General features: G+C 46.7%; 1 protein-coding gene across 1 annotated transcript in view; it reads left to right on the top strand.

Annotated features, from left to right (window-relative positions):
• NUP205 (nucleoporin 205) overlaps positions 1–17,106 on the top strand; it is a 967,082-nt gene that overhangs the window by 121,568 nt on the left and 828,408 nt on the right. The window contains exon 6 of the mRNA XM_086952983.1: positions 4,542–4,770. Coding sequence (XP_086809109.1) covers positions 4,542–4,770 — 229 coding nt within the window. The remainder of the gene's footprint in view (positions 1–4,541; positions 4,771–17,106) is intronic.

The following is a 17,106-nucleotide window of genomic DNA, read 5'->3' as shown; positions in this document are numbered from 1 at the left end:
TTGTGTTTGAGGTAAATATTTTTTTTAGGTGTCGTTTATTTGGATTTAGGTTGTGATAGTTTGTGAACTTTCTTGTGCTTGTGATTAGGCACTTGTTTATATTTTGTTTCTTTTGTGGGTAATTTTGGTTGTTGTTGATAGGTATACTTTGTGTTTTGATCCCATTTGTAAAGTTGTATCCTTATTGGAATGCTAAGTTGTTTAGATATTTCTTGTTGACTTTAACAGGATATGTTTAGATGCGTTTGATCTTAAACTCCATATTTGTTTCTTCTAATTTTTTTTTTTAAACCAGGCAAGTATTGTTTTAAAGCTGAAACGTGTCCAAACATGTATGTTTCAAATATAGCATGAATGTAATCGAATATGAACATTTGGGGGGTGTTATTTTTTTTTTTTTGCAGTAATAACATGGAGCTGCGCCTAAGTCCCAACAGTGCGAGAGACTTTGACTGTTATGCTTTTATCCACTGATTATCGGCCCACCTGTGTCTTATTTTGTTGTTGTTGTGGGTTTGGGTCATTTGACCGAGTTGAACGTGTGTGTGTCTGAGAGTGAGTGTGTGTGTTTGTGAGGGTGTGTGTGTTTTCGGGTATGTATTATTTCCCCTGTTGACATGTATTGTACGTTTATTATTTGTTTCTAATGTTTTATTACGTTTGATTATTCCGATAGTATTTGTGTTGCGGATGTTCTTATTGTATAGCTGTTGAACGCTTTTAATTATTGTTTGGGTAATATTTGTCTCTTTTTGAAATTTTTGGGTTTTCAAACGAGGCAGTTATTGTTTTTACGCTGAAACGTGTCCAAACATGTATGTTTGGAATTTAGCTGTAAACACAGCAATTATGAAGAATTGGTGGTGTATTTTTCTTTCTTTCAGTAATACTATGGAGCTGCATTTATGTTACAACAGTGTGAGATACTTTGACTGTCCTGCTTCTATCCACAGATTTTCTGGCCACCTCTGTCTGTGTGTGTTTTGTGTGTTTAGATCATTTGATCTAGTTGAAGGTGTGTGGGTGAGAGAGAGTGTGTGTGTGTGTGTGTGTGTGTGTGTGTGTGTGTGTGTGTGCGTGAGGGTGTGTGTGTGCGTGTGGGTGTGTGAGAGTGTGGGTGTGTGTGAGAGTGTGGGTGTGTGTGAGAGTGGGGGTGTGGGGGTGTGAGGGTGTGAGGGTGTGAGAGTGTGTGCGTGGTGGAAGCATGCACTGACGACTGATGGTGTGCGTGCCTGGTGGGGAAGTGTGCACTAACAGCAGGTGGTGTGCGTACCTGGTGGATAAGTGTGCACTGATGGCTGGTGGTGTGTGTTCCTGGTGCAAAAACATTCACTGATGGCTGGTGGTGTGTGTGGTGGTGAAAGCATGCACTTAGTTGGTGGTGTGTGTGCATGTTTGAAAAGCGTGCACTAGCGGCTGGTGTTGTGTGGAAGTGTGCTCTGACTGCTGGTGGTGTGTGTGGCGTATGTGTGCACTGACGGCCTGGTGGTGTGTGTGCCTGGTCGAAGCATGCACTGACGGCTGGTGTTGTGTGTGCCTGGTGGGTAAGTGTGCACTAAATGCAGGTGCTGTGTGTGCCTGGTGGAAATGTGTGCACTGATGTCTGGGTGGTGTGTGTTCATGGTGCAAAAGCATGCTGGTGGTGGAAGTATGCACTGACGGATGTTGGTGTGTGTGCGCCTGTTGAAGGCATGCAGTGCCAGCTGGTGTTGTGTGTTCCTGGTGTGGAAGTGTGCACTTACAGCTGGTGGTATGTGTGCATGTTTGAAAAGTGAGCACTAGCGGCTGGTGTGTGTTCTTGGTGGAAGTGTGCACTGACAGCTGGTGGTGTGTTTGCCTGTTGGAAGCATGCACTGACAGCTGGTGTTGTGTGTGGCGTATGCGTGCACTGACGGCCTGGTTGTGTGTGTACCTGGTGTAAAAGCATGCCCTGGCTATTGGTGGTGTGTGTGCCTGGTGAAAGCATGCACTGACGATTGGTGGTGTGTGTGCCTGGTGGGTAAGTGTGCACTAACAGCAAGTGGTGTGTGTGCCTGGTGAAAAAGTGTGCACTGATGGCTGGTGGTGTGTGTTCCAGGTGGAAAAGCATGCAGCGACGGCTGGTGGTTTGTGTGCCTGGCGGAAGCATGCAGCAACGGCTGGTGGTTGTGTGCCTGGTGGAAGTGTGCACTGACAGCTGGTGGTTTGTGTGCCTGTTGGAAGCGTGCCCTGACGGCTGGTGTTGTGTGTGCCTGGCGGATGCGCGTGTACTGACGGCCTGGTTGTGTGTGTGCCTGGTGTAAAAGCATGCACTGGCTGTTGGTGGTGTATGTGCCTGGTGTAAAAGTGTGCACTGATGTTGTGGAGAGCGAGGCGCGCACTGGAAAGGAGGGAGGGGGTGGACTGCCTGCAACTGTAACAAAGAACATAGGGAGGAGGGCTTGTCACGTGGCAACAAAGAATGGCGCGCGCTGGGGAGAGAGTCTGTGGGCTGAGTGTAGGCGTTTCTAAACAAATGGAGAGCGAGGCGCGCGCTGGAGAGGGAGGGGGTGGGATGACTGGGCAGCTGAATGGAAGAGAGGCTGTGGTCTGCGTGTTGGCGTGCTGGAGAGGGGAGGGGGTGTGATGATCGAGAGTCTCGTGCTGGAGGGGGTGGGTCAAATGGGCAGCTGAATGGGAGAGAGGCTGTGGTCTGCGTGTTGGCGCGCTAGAAAGGCAGGAGGTGGGTTGACTGGGCAGCTGAATGAAAAATATGCCCGTAGGGAGAATGCGCAATGGGAGAGAGGCTGTGGGCTGCGTGTTGGCATGCTGGAGAGGGAGTGGGTTTGATGAGCGAGAGGCGCGCGCTGGAGAGGGAAGGGGTGGGATGACTGGGCAGCTGAATGCAGCGTGCACAAAGTGAAGAGCCAATGAACGCTCTTGAAAAAATATGCCCGTGGGGAGAATGCACTTTGTTTCCTTGATTCTTGGACTCCTAACGAGTGCTTGCTTTGTTGAGCGCAGGGAGTGACCAGGAATATACCATTGAAATGATTTATAATATTCTATGGGTCCGCCTCCATGTAGGTTTTATGAACCAAGCATAATGCTTTAAATTCAATTCGCTCCTTAACTGGTAACCAATTAAGTTTTCTAATAGCCCCAGATATATGGCTATATTTAGGGAGATTCAATAGGGTCTGAGCTGCCACATTCTGTTCAATTGTCTCTTTTCCAAACCAAGATAAAGAGCATTGCAATAATCGATCCGAGATGACAGATTGAGTACTATAACAACTGTTTTCTGCAGCTCCATAGGGAGATACGGTTAAATCTTCTGCAGAATTCTCAAAGTGAAATAACAAGACGAGGTTACATGGTTGGTCCTTGCAGAGGGCCAACATCATGTTCATCTCCTTCCAATTCCTGAAATAGATTTGACAGGCCTCTTACCTTTAGCTACAGTGGTGCATCAGGTTTGGGGAAGGGCTGTCAGCCCATCGCCCTGTCATTGTCCGTTGTATCCACCAATACCATATCACTAGTCTGTCAAAAATTTCAGTAAACCTCAGATTTCTCCAGAGACACGTTTATTTACAGCAGTTGGAAGGAGACAACTATCAACAGTGCCCAAAAGTATGTTAACTAGTCAACTGTCAAGACCGATTGTTTTGGTGTATATATGTAAAAGTTTATGATCAGTTAGGAATCGCTCCTTGTACCCGCAAATAAGAGTAAAGTGTACAATCTAGAAAATATATTTTATCACAGAAGAAAACTTCTCTAATTTTCTCCAGGGCCTAACCTTTCCCCTCTTTGCTCGTTTGATCTCACAAGTCTACATTATTTAAGTAACTGTGTATAATCTGCTTTTAGACATTTTCTCTAGTTTTACATGTTGTTTACTCTTTGAAATGTCTTACTTCCAGGTTGTTATGCGTTCAAGGCCCAACAGTCTTCAGATGCCTTCAGTGCATGATCAGTCCACTTTTTGCAAGTCACTCTTTGCATATTTTGCAATCACTTTGGTCATGTTCTCTTGTTTAGCTGCTCATTATGGTGAGGCCATACTGGCTTGACATGTCTACTGCTAATACTACTTCCTCTTGGTTGTGTAGATTTCTTTTTTTATTTTTTTATTTATGAAAAGTAAAGTGGAACGTAGTAGAAACTCATTGGACTGGTAGTCATTGGTGACTCTTTTACTGGGAATCCTTAGTCCAGTTTCCTTCGAATGAACCACTGGGTTTCTGTCTATCTTAGTATGTGGCCTGTGCAATAGTATGCCAGGGGCTTTAGAGCCTGGCATAGCCTAGACCTGGGTGCACTAAGCCACCATTAATTTTAAGACATCGCTACATGCAGCACAAAAGTGCTTTGATTGACCTATCAGTGGCCCAATATCTATAATGAGAAAGATACCTTTCAGTATTAAGTAACTACAGTGAGTTAGTCCTGCTACTTTACTTTGTATTCTGGATGGAATCAATTAAAAGGACTAACAGTTCATGTTTGTTTACTCTTTCAGTACAGACAAATAGGAAATTTCACTTTGTATGTTACATTTTAAAATGTCTTTGTAGGTTGCAGATCTAGTGAAGGATTGTAGGCAGACATTGGCAGAAAGCCTGTTTGCGTGGACCTGCCAGTCACCGTTGGGCAAGGATGACACACTACTGCTGATTGAGTACTTGGAGAAAGTGAATGTGGAAGCGGATGGTTCATTGGATGCTGTCAACTTGGCCCTTCTGATGGCCCTTCTCTACTGCTTTGATGTCAGTTTCCTGGAGCAATGCACTGAAGATAGGGAAGGTAATATCGAATTTCATGTGTATTCTTTGACCCCTGTCTAATGACCAGTATGAATATTGTACAAGGTAAACTTGAAGCATTGGCTTGACGCGCTGGTGCAATCAGTTCACATTTTGTAGAGCACCCTTTGATCTTACAATCTGTGAATTCTAGATTAACTATATATAATGCTTGTGAGGCCTTTCCTTGAGATTTTAAGGGTATGTATGCTACTGGGCATCAGTTGTAACAATCTTGTTTAAGTCTGATATCCTGGAACTACAATGCTGCTATACTCCCACTGGTTGATCAATTACTCCCGATGTTAAAAACCAAAAGCTCCTAGAAGTTTATAGGCTAATATTTCCACCCCAACTATTACTGTAGTTCCTTTGTGCAAAGAACAATACTAGAGCTTAAATTGATCCCCATGGCCCATATTTTTGGGATGGAGGTGTGGGGGGGGGGGGGAACTACTGGTGTGCTCAGAAATCTGTGGCAATGCGCAGGCCGAAACCTAAGGCTTCCCTTCAAAGTATCTTTACAGTATCTGAGATTTCAGTTGCAGTGTTTTTTTACAATTTTTGAAGTCTGGTTTGGATCCAACCAGCCTTTGTCTAGGGATAGGAACAATTGTGTGTCGTCCGCATATGATATGATAGCGATTCCATAGTAGGCTATCACGGGCATGAGGGGGCATTTAGATATTGAATAGCACAGGGCTGACGGGGAAGGACTCTAAGAGCTGCAGCACTTATTGTGCCACCCTTGGAGGCCCTGTACCTTAATACACACGCACTACCATTGCAGGCTGCATGTTGCTGCAAAAACAAAGTGAGGAGTCAACATGGCACACATCCCTGTGTGCCATGCCTCAAACCCACTGCCTGGCTGAGGTCAGCCACCCCTATAGCTGGGTGCACTTTACAAGTGGTGAGGTTACAGGTGCATGAGCCCTGTACCCCTACAGTGTCTTTACCAATTCTTAGACATTGTAAGTGCAGTAATGGCATTAGGAGTATATTGGGCTGGGAAGTTGTAATTACAAACTCCACAGCTCCATAATGGCTTTACTGAAAACTGGGAAGTTTGGTAATGTTTGGTATCAAACTTCTAAGCACATTAAACCCACACTTATGCCAGTGTGGGATAAAATGAAAAAGGCACACAGAGGGGATCTTAGAGATACCCCTGATAACTAACCTACCACTAGTGTCTGGGCTGAGTGACTGCTTTCATCTGCCACCACCAGACATGATTCTGGATCCCTGTGTTGAGAGCCTGCTGCTCTCTGGGCCCTGAAACAATGCACATCCTGGGACGAGGTGCCAAGCCTCCTCCCCCAGGATGATCAGGGTTCACGAAGGGGAAACTTCAAAGGCTTACCGCCTTTGTGAGCTTCCCCAGGCCACTTGCTGCTCTCAGCAACTGGTTCCCACTGGTCTTCCCCCCCCCCCCCCCCACTTTGGTTGGGACAACTGGCAGGAAAAACAAGTGAGGAAGAGAGGTGTGCTCACCTATGCCAACTCCACCCCCCAGGTGGGGGAGGCAAGGTGAATCACATTGCTCAGTCCACTCCATCTTGAAGGTGGGGTGACTCAGCCAATCGGGGACAGGCTTGTGCCCCCATCCCACTGAAGGGGGCATAATAGGGGATGTACCCACCCCAGGGAAGGGACCCATTGGTCCCTGCTTTATACCTACCTGTAACACCCCTAAATCTAGTATTTAGGGGCACCCCTGAACCATGCTTCCTCAGACAAGAAGAAACTACGAGAAGAAGGACCGAACAGCTGTGCAGCAGCTAACAAGAGGAAGACACCCACTGACTTGGCTCCAGTCCTACCGGCCTGTCTCTCCCTCGAACCTGCTAGTGCGAATTCCCGGTGTGTCCTGCAGCTGGCAACCTCAAAGACCCCAGAGGACCTGCCTGCCTTCATCCACAAAGACTTTGTCTCCTGTGAATACCGGTTTTGTTCATCTGCAACCTCTGGCCTTGGCGGGAAACCGCAAATCCGCACCACTCTGCACCCGCCGTCCACAGCCCGGGCACAAGTAGGCACACAGCATGAGGAAGTCACCCCAGCGATCCTGACCCGAGATCCGGCGACCCCTGAACTGCCTCAAGCCGACGACTGTAGTCTAAATCCTGAAGGCCCCCCCTAACCGCGACCAGGAGCTGGTAAGAAGATCCAACCCCAAAAGGCACCCTTGTACTTGACGCCCCACGGCCTTGTGTGCCCAAACCAATGGTGCCTAATTAACCCCTAACTTCCCAACTTACCTCACAAAGTGGTGGTCGCACCCAGAAGACCTTCTTCCCCAAGCCTGCAGTGTCTTTACCAACCGAAGGTTCTCCATTGGAAACAGGGCACCAAATGTCGAAAAAGCACCCTGCACCCGGCCGCCCTTGTGCTGCTGAGGGTGCACCTTCGGTGCTAATTTGTTTCACCATTTTTCCTGAGCTAAAGTCCTGGAGCTTTGCTCCCATAACCCAGTGACCTGCTAGTTAGCAGCCACCAACCGGAGGCCCTCTATCCCCCATTGGATAACATTGGGCCTCAGCACTCTGCACCCGGCCACCCTAGTGCCGCTCAGGGTGTGGCCAGAGTGTATCCTTGACCCTGGGGGACCCCTGAGTCTATCTCCAGAACCTCCACTCCCACTCCCAAATACTTACCTAAAAACCTATGACCCTATTTTCCTCCATACGATTGACTGTTTTTCTTGGAAACGTTTCTAAGTGTGGAGTTTTAAAAACCTAAAGAAATTCTTTAAAATTGCACTAACAAAAACGATTTTACTTATGTGTTTACAGGAAATGTCCCAGAGTATTATCCAGGTATACTACTCTGAGTAGGAAAAGTAATCTCAAAAGTAACTTATCTGTAATTTTACTGAAAAATCCTTTCACATCTATGTACTGTATTTAGAAAGTATTGCATTTCGCTGAAACCATACTGCAAGTCAAAACAAAGTGCATTTACTATTACAAATCCAAACTGTATTACAACTGTATATTTACTGCAAAGTACTTATCACTTTCCTGTGCCAGGCTTGCTTGTTTCTAGAAAATAGAATAACCAAAAGAATATTTGTATACAAAAACAATTGGTTTGGAGGTCAGTCTTGGAGTATGAGAGTTAATTTGCTGACTGAGTGTATACAACAAATGCTTAACACTGTTCTCTGATGCTGCCTTACTGCTCGACCACACTACCACAAATAGAGAGTAAGGTTCTATATAACTTTACCTCTGCCTACCTTTTGGGGTTCCACTGGACTCTGTGCACACTATACCTCACTTTGGTATAGTATATACACAGAGCCAGCTTCCTACAATTACTGCCTGGATGCATGGCAGAAGACGATGTTGCGGTTGGACAAGCTGATCAGTGAGTAATACCTTTTGTATTCCTTCTGAGTTAGGTAGGTATATCTATGTATATATATATGTTTCTAATGCCTGTACTTTATGACTATTGTTTATTTTTTATACTTTGGGTCGCATGGTAGGATGGTTCACCTTGCAGCTGACCTTTGATAACTGCTTACTATTCTGATTCAAGCATGTTAATCTATAAAAGATACAATACTGGAGATAAAACAATTTACCTGTACACTCTGGTTCTCCAGTATTGAATATCTTCGATAGATTTACATGTGGTCCCCCCATCCTACCCTTTAATGTTCACCCTCCATACCTCTTTGTTCCTGAAAATTGTACTATTGCTCGAAATCTGAGGTTCGGTCGCCCTGCACGGGATGGCGACTCTATGGTCTATGATCTGATTGGCTGAAGTTTGGATGTTTTAAAACCATTATAAAACGTTCCTAAAGGCTATTGAATTTCTATGGAAATTGAATGTTAAACATTAATACTACTATTTTACTGTTACCGTGGGACTCCACCCATGACGACGGGGAAGAATCAAGCATGTGAATCTATAAAAGATATCAATACTGGAGACCCCCATTGTACAGGTAAGTAATTTGTTTTTTCTTTTAGATTAAAACTGGACCTCGTATATGAGAACATAGAGGGTGTCACAGTGACTATTTACAGTAATATTAGTGAGCTGGTCCTGTGTTACAATATTGAAAACACGACACTATCCCTGAATATTAGATGTAATCATATTTAGAATTTTTGATTGCACCTGTGTACTGTCTGTGACCTGGCCAAAGGGGGCATGAAAGACCTGAAACTGGGTCATAAATTCATAGCTGGTTGCAACAGGGGCCCCCAAAATCTTTAAGAACGCCCTGTAGCTTAGTAGGTTGCACATGAAATGGGTGTCTACATGTTTAGATCTGTCAGAACCTCTGAGTTGCGGCTTTGTGTTATTTTCTGATAGAAGATGTTTTGTGGCGCTCCTTGTAAGAAAAACCCCTCCACATGCTCGGATTCCTCCTTTATTCAGAGGCCCGTAGCACCGTGGCAGCAGGTTAAAAGTCTGCTGCTATGGCAGTTTGTAGAAAATAAAACATCCTATGGACTTCACACACAACATAAAAATGCTTAGTTCAAAAACACTTCTAAAAACTGTAACAAAAACACTCCAAATACTAGCAGTATGTAACACTTCAGAATAAATCTGTGAATAATGTTCCTCAGGTTTGTTTGAGATCGGGACAACTCAACTTTTTTCAGTTGTGGTGTGATGCTGCCATTTGGAGAAACCTACTCCTGGTGAGAGTGTCCTAAAAGGATACACACTGATATCTGCTTTGCAAAATCACAGTATCCCAGATGAGAAGCACCTGTGGGGACAACCTAAAATAGGGAGTTAGAAATGGGTGACAGTCCGTAGTACTTAGAAATCCTTTAGGCAGACTAGAAAAAAAGAGTAGAGACTCCTATAGTTAGAGAGCATGCCCCTGAGCTCCATACCACTAGAGCCCCACCCCCAAATTATTTGTGCTCTAAACTTTATTTTATGGCAAATTCCTGAAACCTCTTATTAGCAAAAATGCTGTGCAAGCTGAGCCCTGAAGCAACAAGCAGTTAACATTCCTCGCAAAGCAGTGTAGCTTTGCTACTAAACGACAATCCAGCGCAGACACACAAGGGTGCCCGTGCACTGGGCACACCACCGGGCCATGAGTGTAAGTTAATGAAATATTATGTTTTCTTACTACTCCGTTTACAAGTAAGTGTATTGCTTAGAATGTGCACTCTATTCACAAGAGGCGTTTGACAAAACCGGAAGGAGTTGGTTTAATTAAATGTAGTGGCAGGGACAGTATCGACAGAGTAGCGTCTGAAAAAGGTGTCTCATTGTACAGAAGTTTTGGCCGACCATGTATACCGTTCTTGATGTACAATAAACAGATCTGACAGTCTTGGTGTAGTGTGGGCCAATGTGTAAGTGTCTAGATATCCGGAGTGGGGAGCGCGTGATCACTACATATGTTGTGTATGCTGTGTTGTGATTGGCTGTGTGTTCCTAACGGTATGGTGCATCTATCTTTGTGGTATTTTCGGAACGCGCGCCTTAGACCAAATGTGTTTCATTGGAGCCAATTTCCTCGGACCTGTTTGTGGTGTAACAGCCTCTCTGTGGGATCGACCAGAGTTTTCCCTGAGTGCATGTTTGTCTTTGGGCTAAGTGCAACCCCACCTGTGACCTGCCAATCGGTAGGCTCTGGTCGCAGGGCCTGTCTGACCACGTTTCTCAGACTCCGGGTTGATGGAGAGGTCACATTGGTTGAGCCCGACTGCAATGATATGAGTTCTTTAAAATGTGTACAATTAACATGGTTGTCATAATTTTTACCGGCATCCTCAGTATTTTGCATACCGTTGTCGTAGCATACATTGATATGGTCTTTATTTACATTGACCTTGTTATGCGTCCATAGATTATGGCATACATTGACGTTTCTACTGGTATATACATTGAGAGCACATTTTGTGGCATGCATCGACATTGCATTTATTGGTATTGCCATTTCAGGCCTGCATATATCATGGTGTGTAATGACATTGTAATCACGGAAATTAACACCTGAACAATATAATCCGTAATTCAAAAGCTTTTTAACACGGTACAGTGACTTGTATCACTATTGGTAAAAATTAGGTATGTCTGTGGAAGATGGCAGTCTGCATGCAGAGGTCTCATCGCTTCAGTGGTGCAACGTTATTAAAATGGACTCTGACTTTACCGAGTCATAAGATTTAATGATCTTGCTACTTCCGTGTCTCTGATACGTGGCACATGAACAGATGTCTGGGCCTCACTGGAGGTTGGGGTGGCATGTGTGTGTTTAGTGATATGGTGCACTTACCTGTCTTGCTCAGGCACTGGTGAACAGGAACCCCCCGTGGTGGCAGTGCCCATGTGCTGCAGTGCCCATGGGCTGCTTTGGATCTATATTAGTTATTGGCCTTGGTGTGTGCCACTAGAATGATTAGATTGAGAAAGACAGACCGAGAGTCCGATAGAAAGATACACCTAGATAGTGACAAATAGGGATAGATCTGCAAAACATCAACTTAACTATGCTGCACTTCTCCCATGTTCCAGTTATTTTTCAGCCATAGTAAAATATTGTCATCATGCTTTCTTCTTTTTTTTTTATTTAAGAAAACCAAACATTACTGTGATAAGTATGCACCTCCTGGTAGCTGTGTCAAGGTGCTCTGGGAGACTCTGGGATTTAACATATGTCTCAGAAGTCCCAGGGACATCCTCCCTTGAATCGCTGTGGAAAATTTGTCACTGATGTAACATCACCAAATTCACTGCATTTGATGTGGAAACTTGCTCATGTGCGAGAATGTGGAGATTTCTATTTTGCACAGGATGTTCCAGTGACTGAGCTGCTGCTTTGTTGACCATATGCTCTGCTTTGGAAATATTTTCTTTTTGTAGTGAGCCACCCACCCCTTCTACAGGTAAGGTTCTTGTATATGGGACCACATATGGGCCAGTTCCTGCTCGAACTCCACTTTTTTCTTTTGTTTAGAAGTGAGTGAAAAGCCAAACGCTCAAAATGCGAATGACTCCAGATAAGGGGTTCTCTCTTCCTTTTGTGTGGGAGAAAACTGCCCTCTGACCAGATCAAAAACAGCACGAAGGAGCCGATAGGAAAAGGCAGGGGGGGCAAAGTCAAAACTGGAGTGGGAGCAACTGAGGAGATTTCAGGGGTGAAAAATAAAAAAACTCATTTAACAGGTCAGCAATGAGGACAAATAAATTCAGGAGAGGGAGTGGCTGTATTTGCCTTAACCTAAAGCTTCTTCCGGGGATCATGGCATCTGCCCCAAACCTAGTGAGCGGATGCAGGGAGAGACTGGGCTCTGGGAGAAGCTGTTATGGAATTTCTTTACCCCTCCGCCCCCCTTTCCAGCAGCCACGCAATGGTGAAACTAGAATGCAGGTTTCGACGACTGCAAAAGCTCACAGCTACCTCCTCAGAAAAAAAAGGAAAGGATAAATTAAGCGAGTCATCTATGAAGCGGGTGCTGTGCTGAAGAAATAAAAGCGACAAGGTTTGTTTATATACGCAAACACGCTACTCATTTGAAAATGCAAATGTTGTTAAACATGAAGCGCGGCATCTGTGAAGCGGGCGCTGTACTGATGAAACAAAAGTCAGAAAGCCCAAAATAAGTACAATCCAAAATTAAGAGCAGAGTCAAAAAAAAATAATTGTGCGCACAAAAGAACATACATAAAAAAAGTGTAAGGCTACTTGTAACAGGGGCAGTATCCTGGGAGTGTCAAATACGAAGAGGAAGGACTAATTAAGCATATTAACAAAACACAAGCAGGCATTTACGAAGGACACAAACCGAAATGAATGGAAAATATGGGAGGGGCTTGAAACCCACATTGTAGATAAAGCGTGTCTCGAAAGAGACAGTACATGTTCTGCCTAGGTGAAACCTAGAAAGGAAATCATGTGTTCGAGGCATTTGAGCTGCTGAATTCATATCTGTGCATAGATCGCCGTCTTGTGTTGGGTCCGGATGATTGCACATTGTTGTCCTGGAAGAGTCTTTGAAGTATCACGAGATAGGTGGCTCCTCCCCTGGACTACAGTGCGCATGGACATCTTCCCCATCCTCCGATTGTTTTTGTCCGCCATCGGGTTCGGATGTACTTTCTTGACTCCAGTTCGGAATCAGTATAAAACTCTTTGCGCAAGGCCAAAAGGCCTTCGGGGCGTCGGTATGGTCTTGTACTTCCTCCAGTTCTTCGAACAGGACGTCGAAGGCCGTTTGCCTTTTCGACACCGAAGGCCCCAACTACGACGACGATGGAACGGAGCCCGTTCAAGAGATGCCCCGTCTGCAACTCAAAATACCCTCACATTGATGTGCACCCAGTGTGCAATAAATGTTTTCCCGGACCACGACGAGGCCAGCTGTATGGCCTGTTCCAAGTTCCGGTCGAAGAAGACGCTTCGACTTCGACGCGCGGCGAGACTGTCAGCGCAGAAAGCGGCGCCCGACCCGGAGAACATCTTCGAGGCCGATGACGATGAAGGCGTCGATGAAGAGGATCCTGACCAGCAGTCAGACCCTGCCTCGGAGCAAGACTCTAACTTCGGTGTGGACGACGATGAAGGCTACGTCCATGATGAAGACGTCGTCGAGGTAGGAGACGACGCAGAGGCCATCAGAGCCGTCGATGACGACTCGAGCGATGAGCAAGGCCCACCCGCAGTTGCGGGGCCTAATATTGACACTGTGCTCTCTAAGGCTCAGGTCGAGGCATCGCCGGAAGGCCTTAGCCGAGATCTTACTCCACATTCTATAGCCCCGCGTCAAGGCCCGGTTAAGAGTACTTCAAAGGAGCCATCGGTCGATCCATCAAAACCGAAACCAACAGAGGCGAAAACGAAACTGTTGATAACAGTCCTCGGATCGACGCACTCGGACTCCTCGGCTCAAGTCAAGTCTAAAGGTGTCGTCGACCCTTCGGGGTCACAAGGGGGCGTCGGCCCGAAGAGCGGGGCGCCAAAGCCAGTCTCGACAGTCAAGCACGTCACTCTGACGCCGTCGACGTCCAAACATGTCGACACTGCCAAAGGACTCCAGGCTAAAAAGATTGTCGAACCGACGCTTGCATCCTCAAAGCCGATCTTAAGCAAGGCCCTCGAGTCGAAGACAAAACCCGACCCGAAGGAGCATTTTGCGTCGAAGCCCAAGGCTGTGCCTGCTGCGCACCATGCTCTTTAATCCACGCAAGGCCGCAAGCATGCTGGTGATCCACCAAAGCAGATCGGATCGAAGACGCCGTCGATCTCGAAGAAGGTCGGTTCTTCTCAGGTGCTTCCTCCAATTAAATACGTACTGCCCCCGACCGCTCGACCAAAAGCGTTCGAACCACAAAAAGGCGCCGAAGCGTCCAGGAATGTGTCGGGACCTTCCAAGTCTCAGTCCATTCCAGAGGAGGTAATATTCCAGGCACCCTCGTATGACAATCAGTCGAAGCTCTTCATCGACTCGGATTCTGGCAGGCTCACCATTCACAAAAGAAAGATCGCTCCAGAACATTCTTTGGAGTCATACAAGAGCCCTCTCAAAAAGAAACGGGATTCGGCCACCTCACCTGTTCTCTTCGAACCTGTGGAGCCATATACACAATATGCCTACTCTGACATACGCAGCAATGAAGATGTGGGAGAGGGTTACGGTCAGATTGAATTTAATTATCATGCTGACGCAGATCAGGATGAACCTCAACCCTGGAATGACCCGGTTGACCCTGATGAGCCACAGACTGCACCTGATGCTCACTCCTATAGTGTCAAGACCTCGCCCACTGAAGACACTGCGGCGTTTAACGCTTTGCTAAAAAGGGCGGCCATTAACCATGACGTGGAAATGCACGCAGATCCAGTGGAGGAGGACTTTCTGTTAAATACTTTCTCCACCTCAGAAAAATCAGTAAAGACATTGCCTATTCTAAAGGGTGTCCTGAAACATGCTACTGACATTTTCAAGGAGACCACCAGGGCAAGGGTTGTAAACCCAAGGATTGAAAGAAAATATCGCCCTGTGCCCGTGGACCCTACGTACATCCGGGGCCAGCTCCCATTGGACTCCTTGGTTGTGGCTAATGCTCGCAAGAGAGCAAACTCTCAGACTAGTGGTGATGCTCCTCCTCCGGACAAAGAATCCAAAATCTTGGAGGCTTCTGGCAAGCGTGTAGCTGCTCAAGCGGCTAATATTTGGAGGATCGCAAATACACAGGCCCTGTTGGCTATATACGATAGGGCTCACTACGACACGTTAGAACAGCTAATGCAACACCTGCCTGAGGCTAATAAGGAGAGAGCAGAAATGCTCATACAGGAAGGAAAGTTAATTTCAAATGCATCCATCAAGTGTGCACTTGATGCAGCCGACACGGCAGCTAGGGCCATCAACACTAGTGTTATGCTGAGACGTCATGCCTGGCTCCGCATCTCTGGTTTTAAACCAGAGATCCAAAAAACTTTGCTTAATCAGCCAGTTAACCCTGACTTTCTTTTTGGTCCTGATGTAGACACGACCCTTGAAAAGATTAAGAAAGACACAGACAGCAAAATACATGCGGGCCCTGCAGTCACAGCAGTTCAGGGGCAGTTCCTTTCGTCGCTCCTGTAACAGGGGAACCTCTAGAGGTCTAGCATTGCAGCAAGCCCAATACAACAAGGGGAGCACGCAGACCACCTATAACAAAAATAACAGGGGTGGATATCGTGGGAACAGCACCAAAGGCAGAGGACGTGGAAATAATGCCAGATCCTCCGCCCCCCCCACAAACAGTGACGCCTTGTCACTGCCCCCGGACCATTTAACACCGGTCGGGGGAAGACTCCAGCAGTTCCTGCCGGTCTGGGAAGGCAGTGCCACAGACAGGTGGGTGAGACAACTTATGCAATACGGCTATTGTCTGGAACTAACCTCCACTCCCCCCAACATACCCCCAAGGCACCGTTCTATGTCCACAGAGCACATGCACTTGTTGCAGCAAGAAGTACTCTCCATGCTGCAAAAAGGGGCAATAGAACTCGTGCCTTTAGAACAGCAAGGTACAGGGGTGTACTCTCTGTACTTCTTAATCCCAAAAAAGGACGGTTCCCTGCGGCCCATTCTAGACCTCAGACCTCAGACCCCTGAACCAGTACATCTTGTCAGAACATTTTCATATGTTAACTTTACAGAAGGTCCTACCATTGCTCAGTCAGGGAGACTTCCTGGCAACCCTAGACCTGAAAGATGCATATTTCCACATTCCCATTCACCCAGGGCACAGGAAGTATCCCAGGTTCACCGTCAACAACCAGCATTACCAGTTCAAGGTCCTGCCTTTCGGGGTCACCCCTGCCCCCAGGGTGTTCACCAAGTGCTTAGCGACTGTGGCTGCGCACCTTCGGAGACAACACATCCATGTCTATCCCTACCTGGACGACTGGCTTGTCCAAGCAAAGTCAGCCCAACTGTGTGCCAGCCACATGTCATGCACAATTTACCTCCTACACAGTCTATGATTTTCACTAAATTACCCAAAGTCGCATCTTCAGCCCGCTCATGTACAACAGTACCTAGGTGCAACAATAAATAACAGCAACAGCGCAGCCAAACTCTGCCAGAGTCAACAGCATGCAGTTGCTAATTCAGAAATTCAGGCCCCAACACTCGCTCCCAGCGCAGGTATTCATGCAGCTAATCGGTATGATGGCCTCCTGCATTTTCATAGTCCCGCACGCGAGGCTACACATGCGTCCGCTTCAGGAGTGCTTGGCACGACAGTGGAACCAGGCTCATGGGCAACTGAAAGACCTAGTGTTGGTGACTGGTCGTGCATACAACTCTCTGCATTGGTGGAACACACACAACCTTTGCAGGGGCCGACCGTTCCAAGAGCCTGTCCCACAAATAGTGCTGACGACTGACGCATCTCTCCAGGGCTGGGGAGCTCATGTCCTCCATTATACCGTTAAGGGACTATGGACGACGCAGCAGCAAAAGATGCATATCAATCTGCTGGAGCTGATGTTAATCTACATGGCGATGAAGGCATTCAAATTGCACCTGTGCAACAAAGTCGTGCTGATCCGGACGGACAACATGACTGCCATGTATTCCATACAAAAGCAGGGAGGCACACACTCTCTGCAACTATCTCATCTAGCCCAGAGCATGTGGAAGTGGGCTATCCAGAGGAACATCTTCCTCGTGGCAGAACATCTCCCAGGCAAAGACAACCAGATGGCGGACCTGCTCAGCAGGCACAGCCATCAGATGCACAAGTGGGAGATGCAACCCCTCGGTGCTCCACCCATATTTCCAGCAGTGGGGTCGTCCGGAGATGGACCTGTTTGCCACAAAGGAAAACGCAAAATGCCAAA

Source organism: Lissotriton vulgaris, chromosome 1_2, assembly GCF_964263255.1.
Source record: "Lissotriton vulgaris chromosome 1_2, aLisVul1.2, whole genome shotgun sequence".
NCBI classification, from domain to species: domain Eukaryota; kingdom Metazoa; phylum Chordata; class Amphibia; order Caudata; family Salamandridae; genus Lissotriton; species Lissotriton vulgaris.
This window is presented reverse-complemented; position numbering and strand designations above follow the sequence as displayed.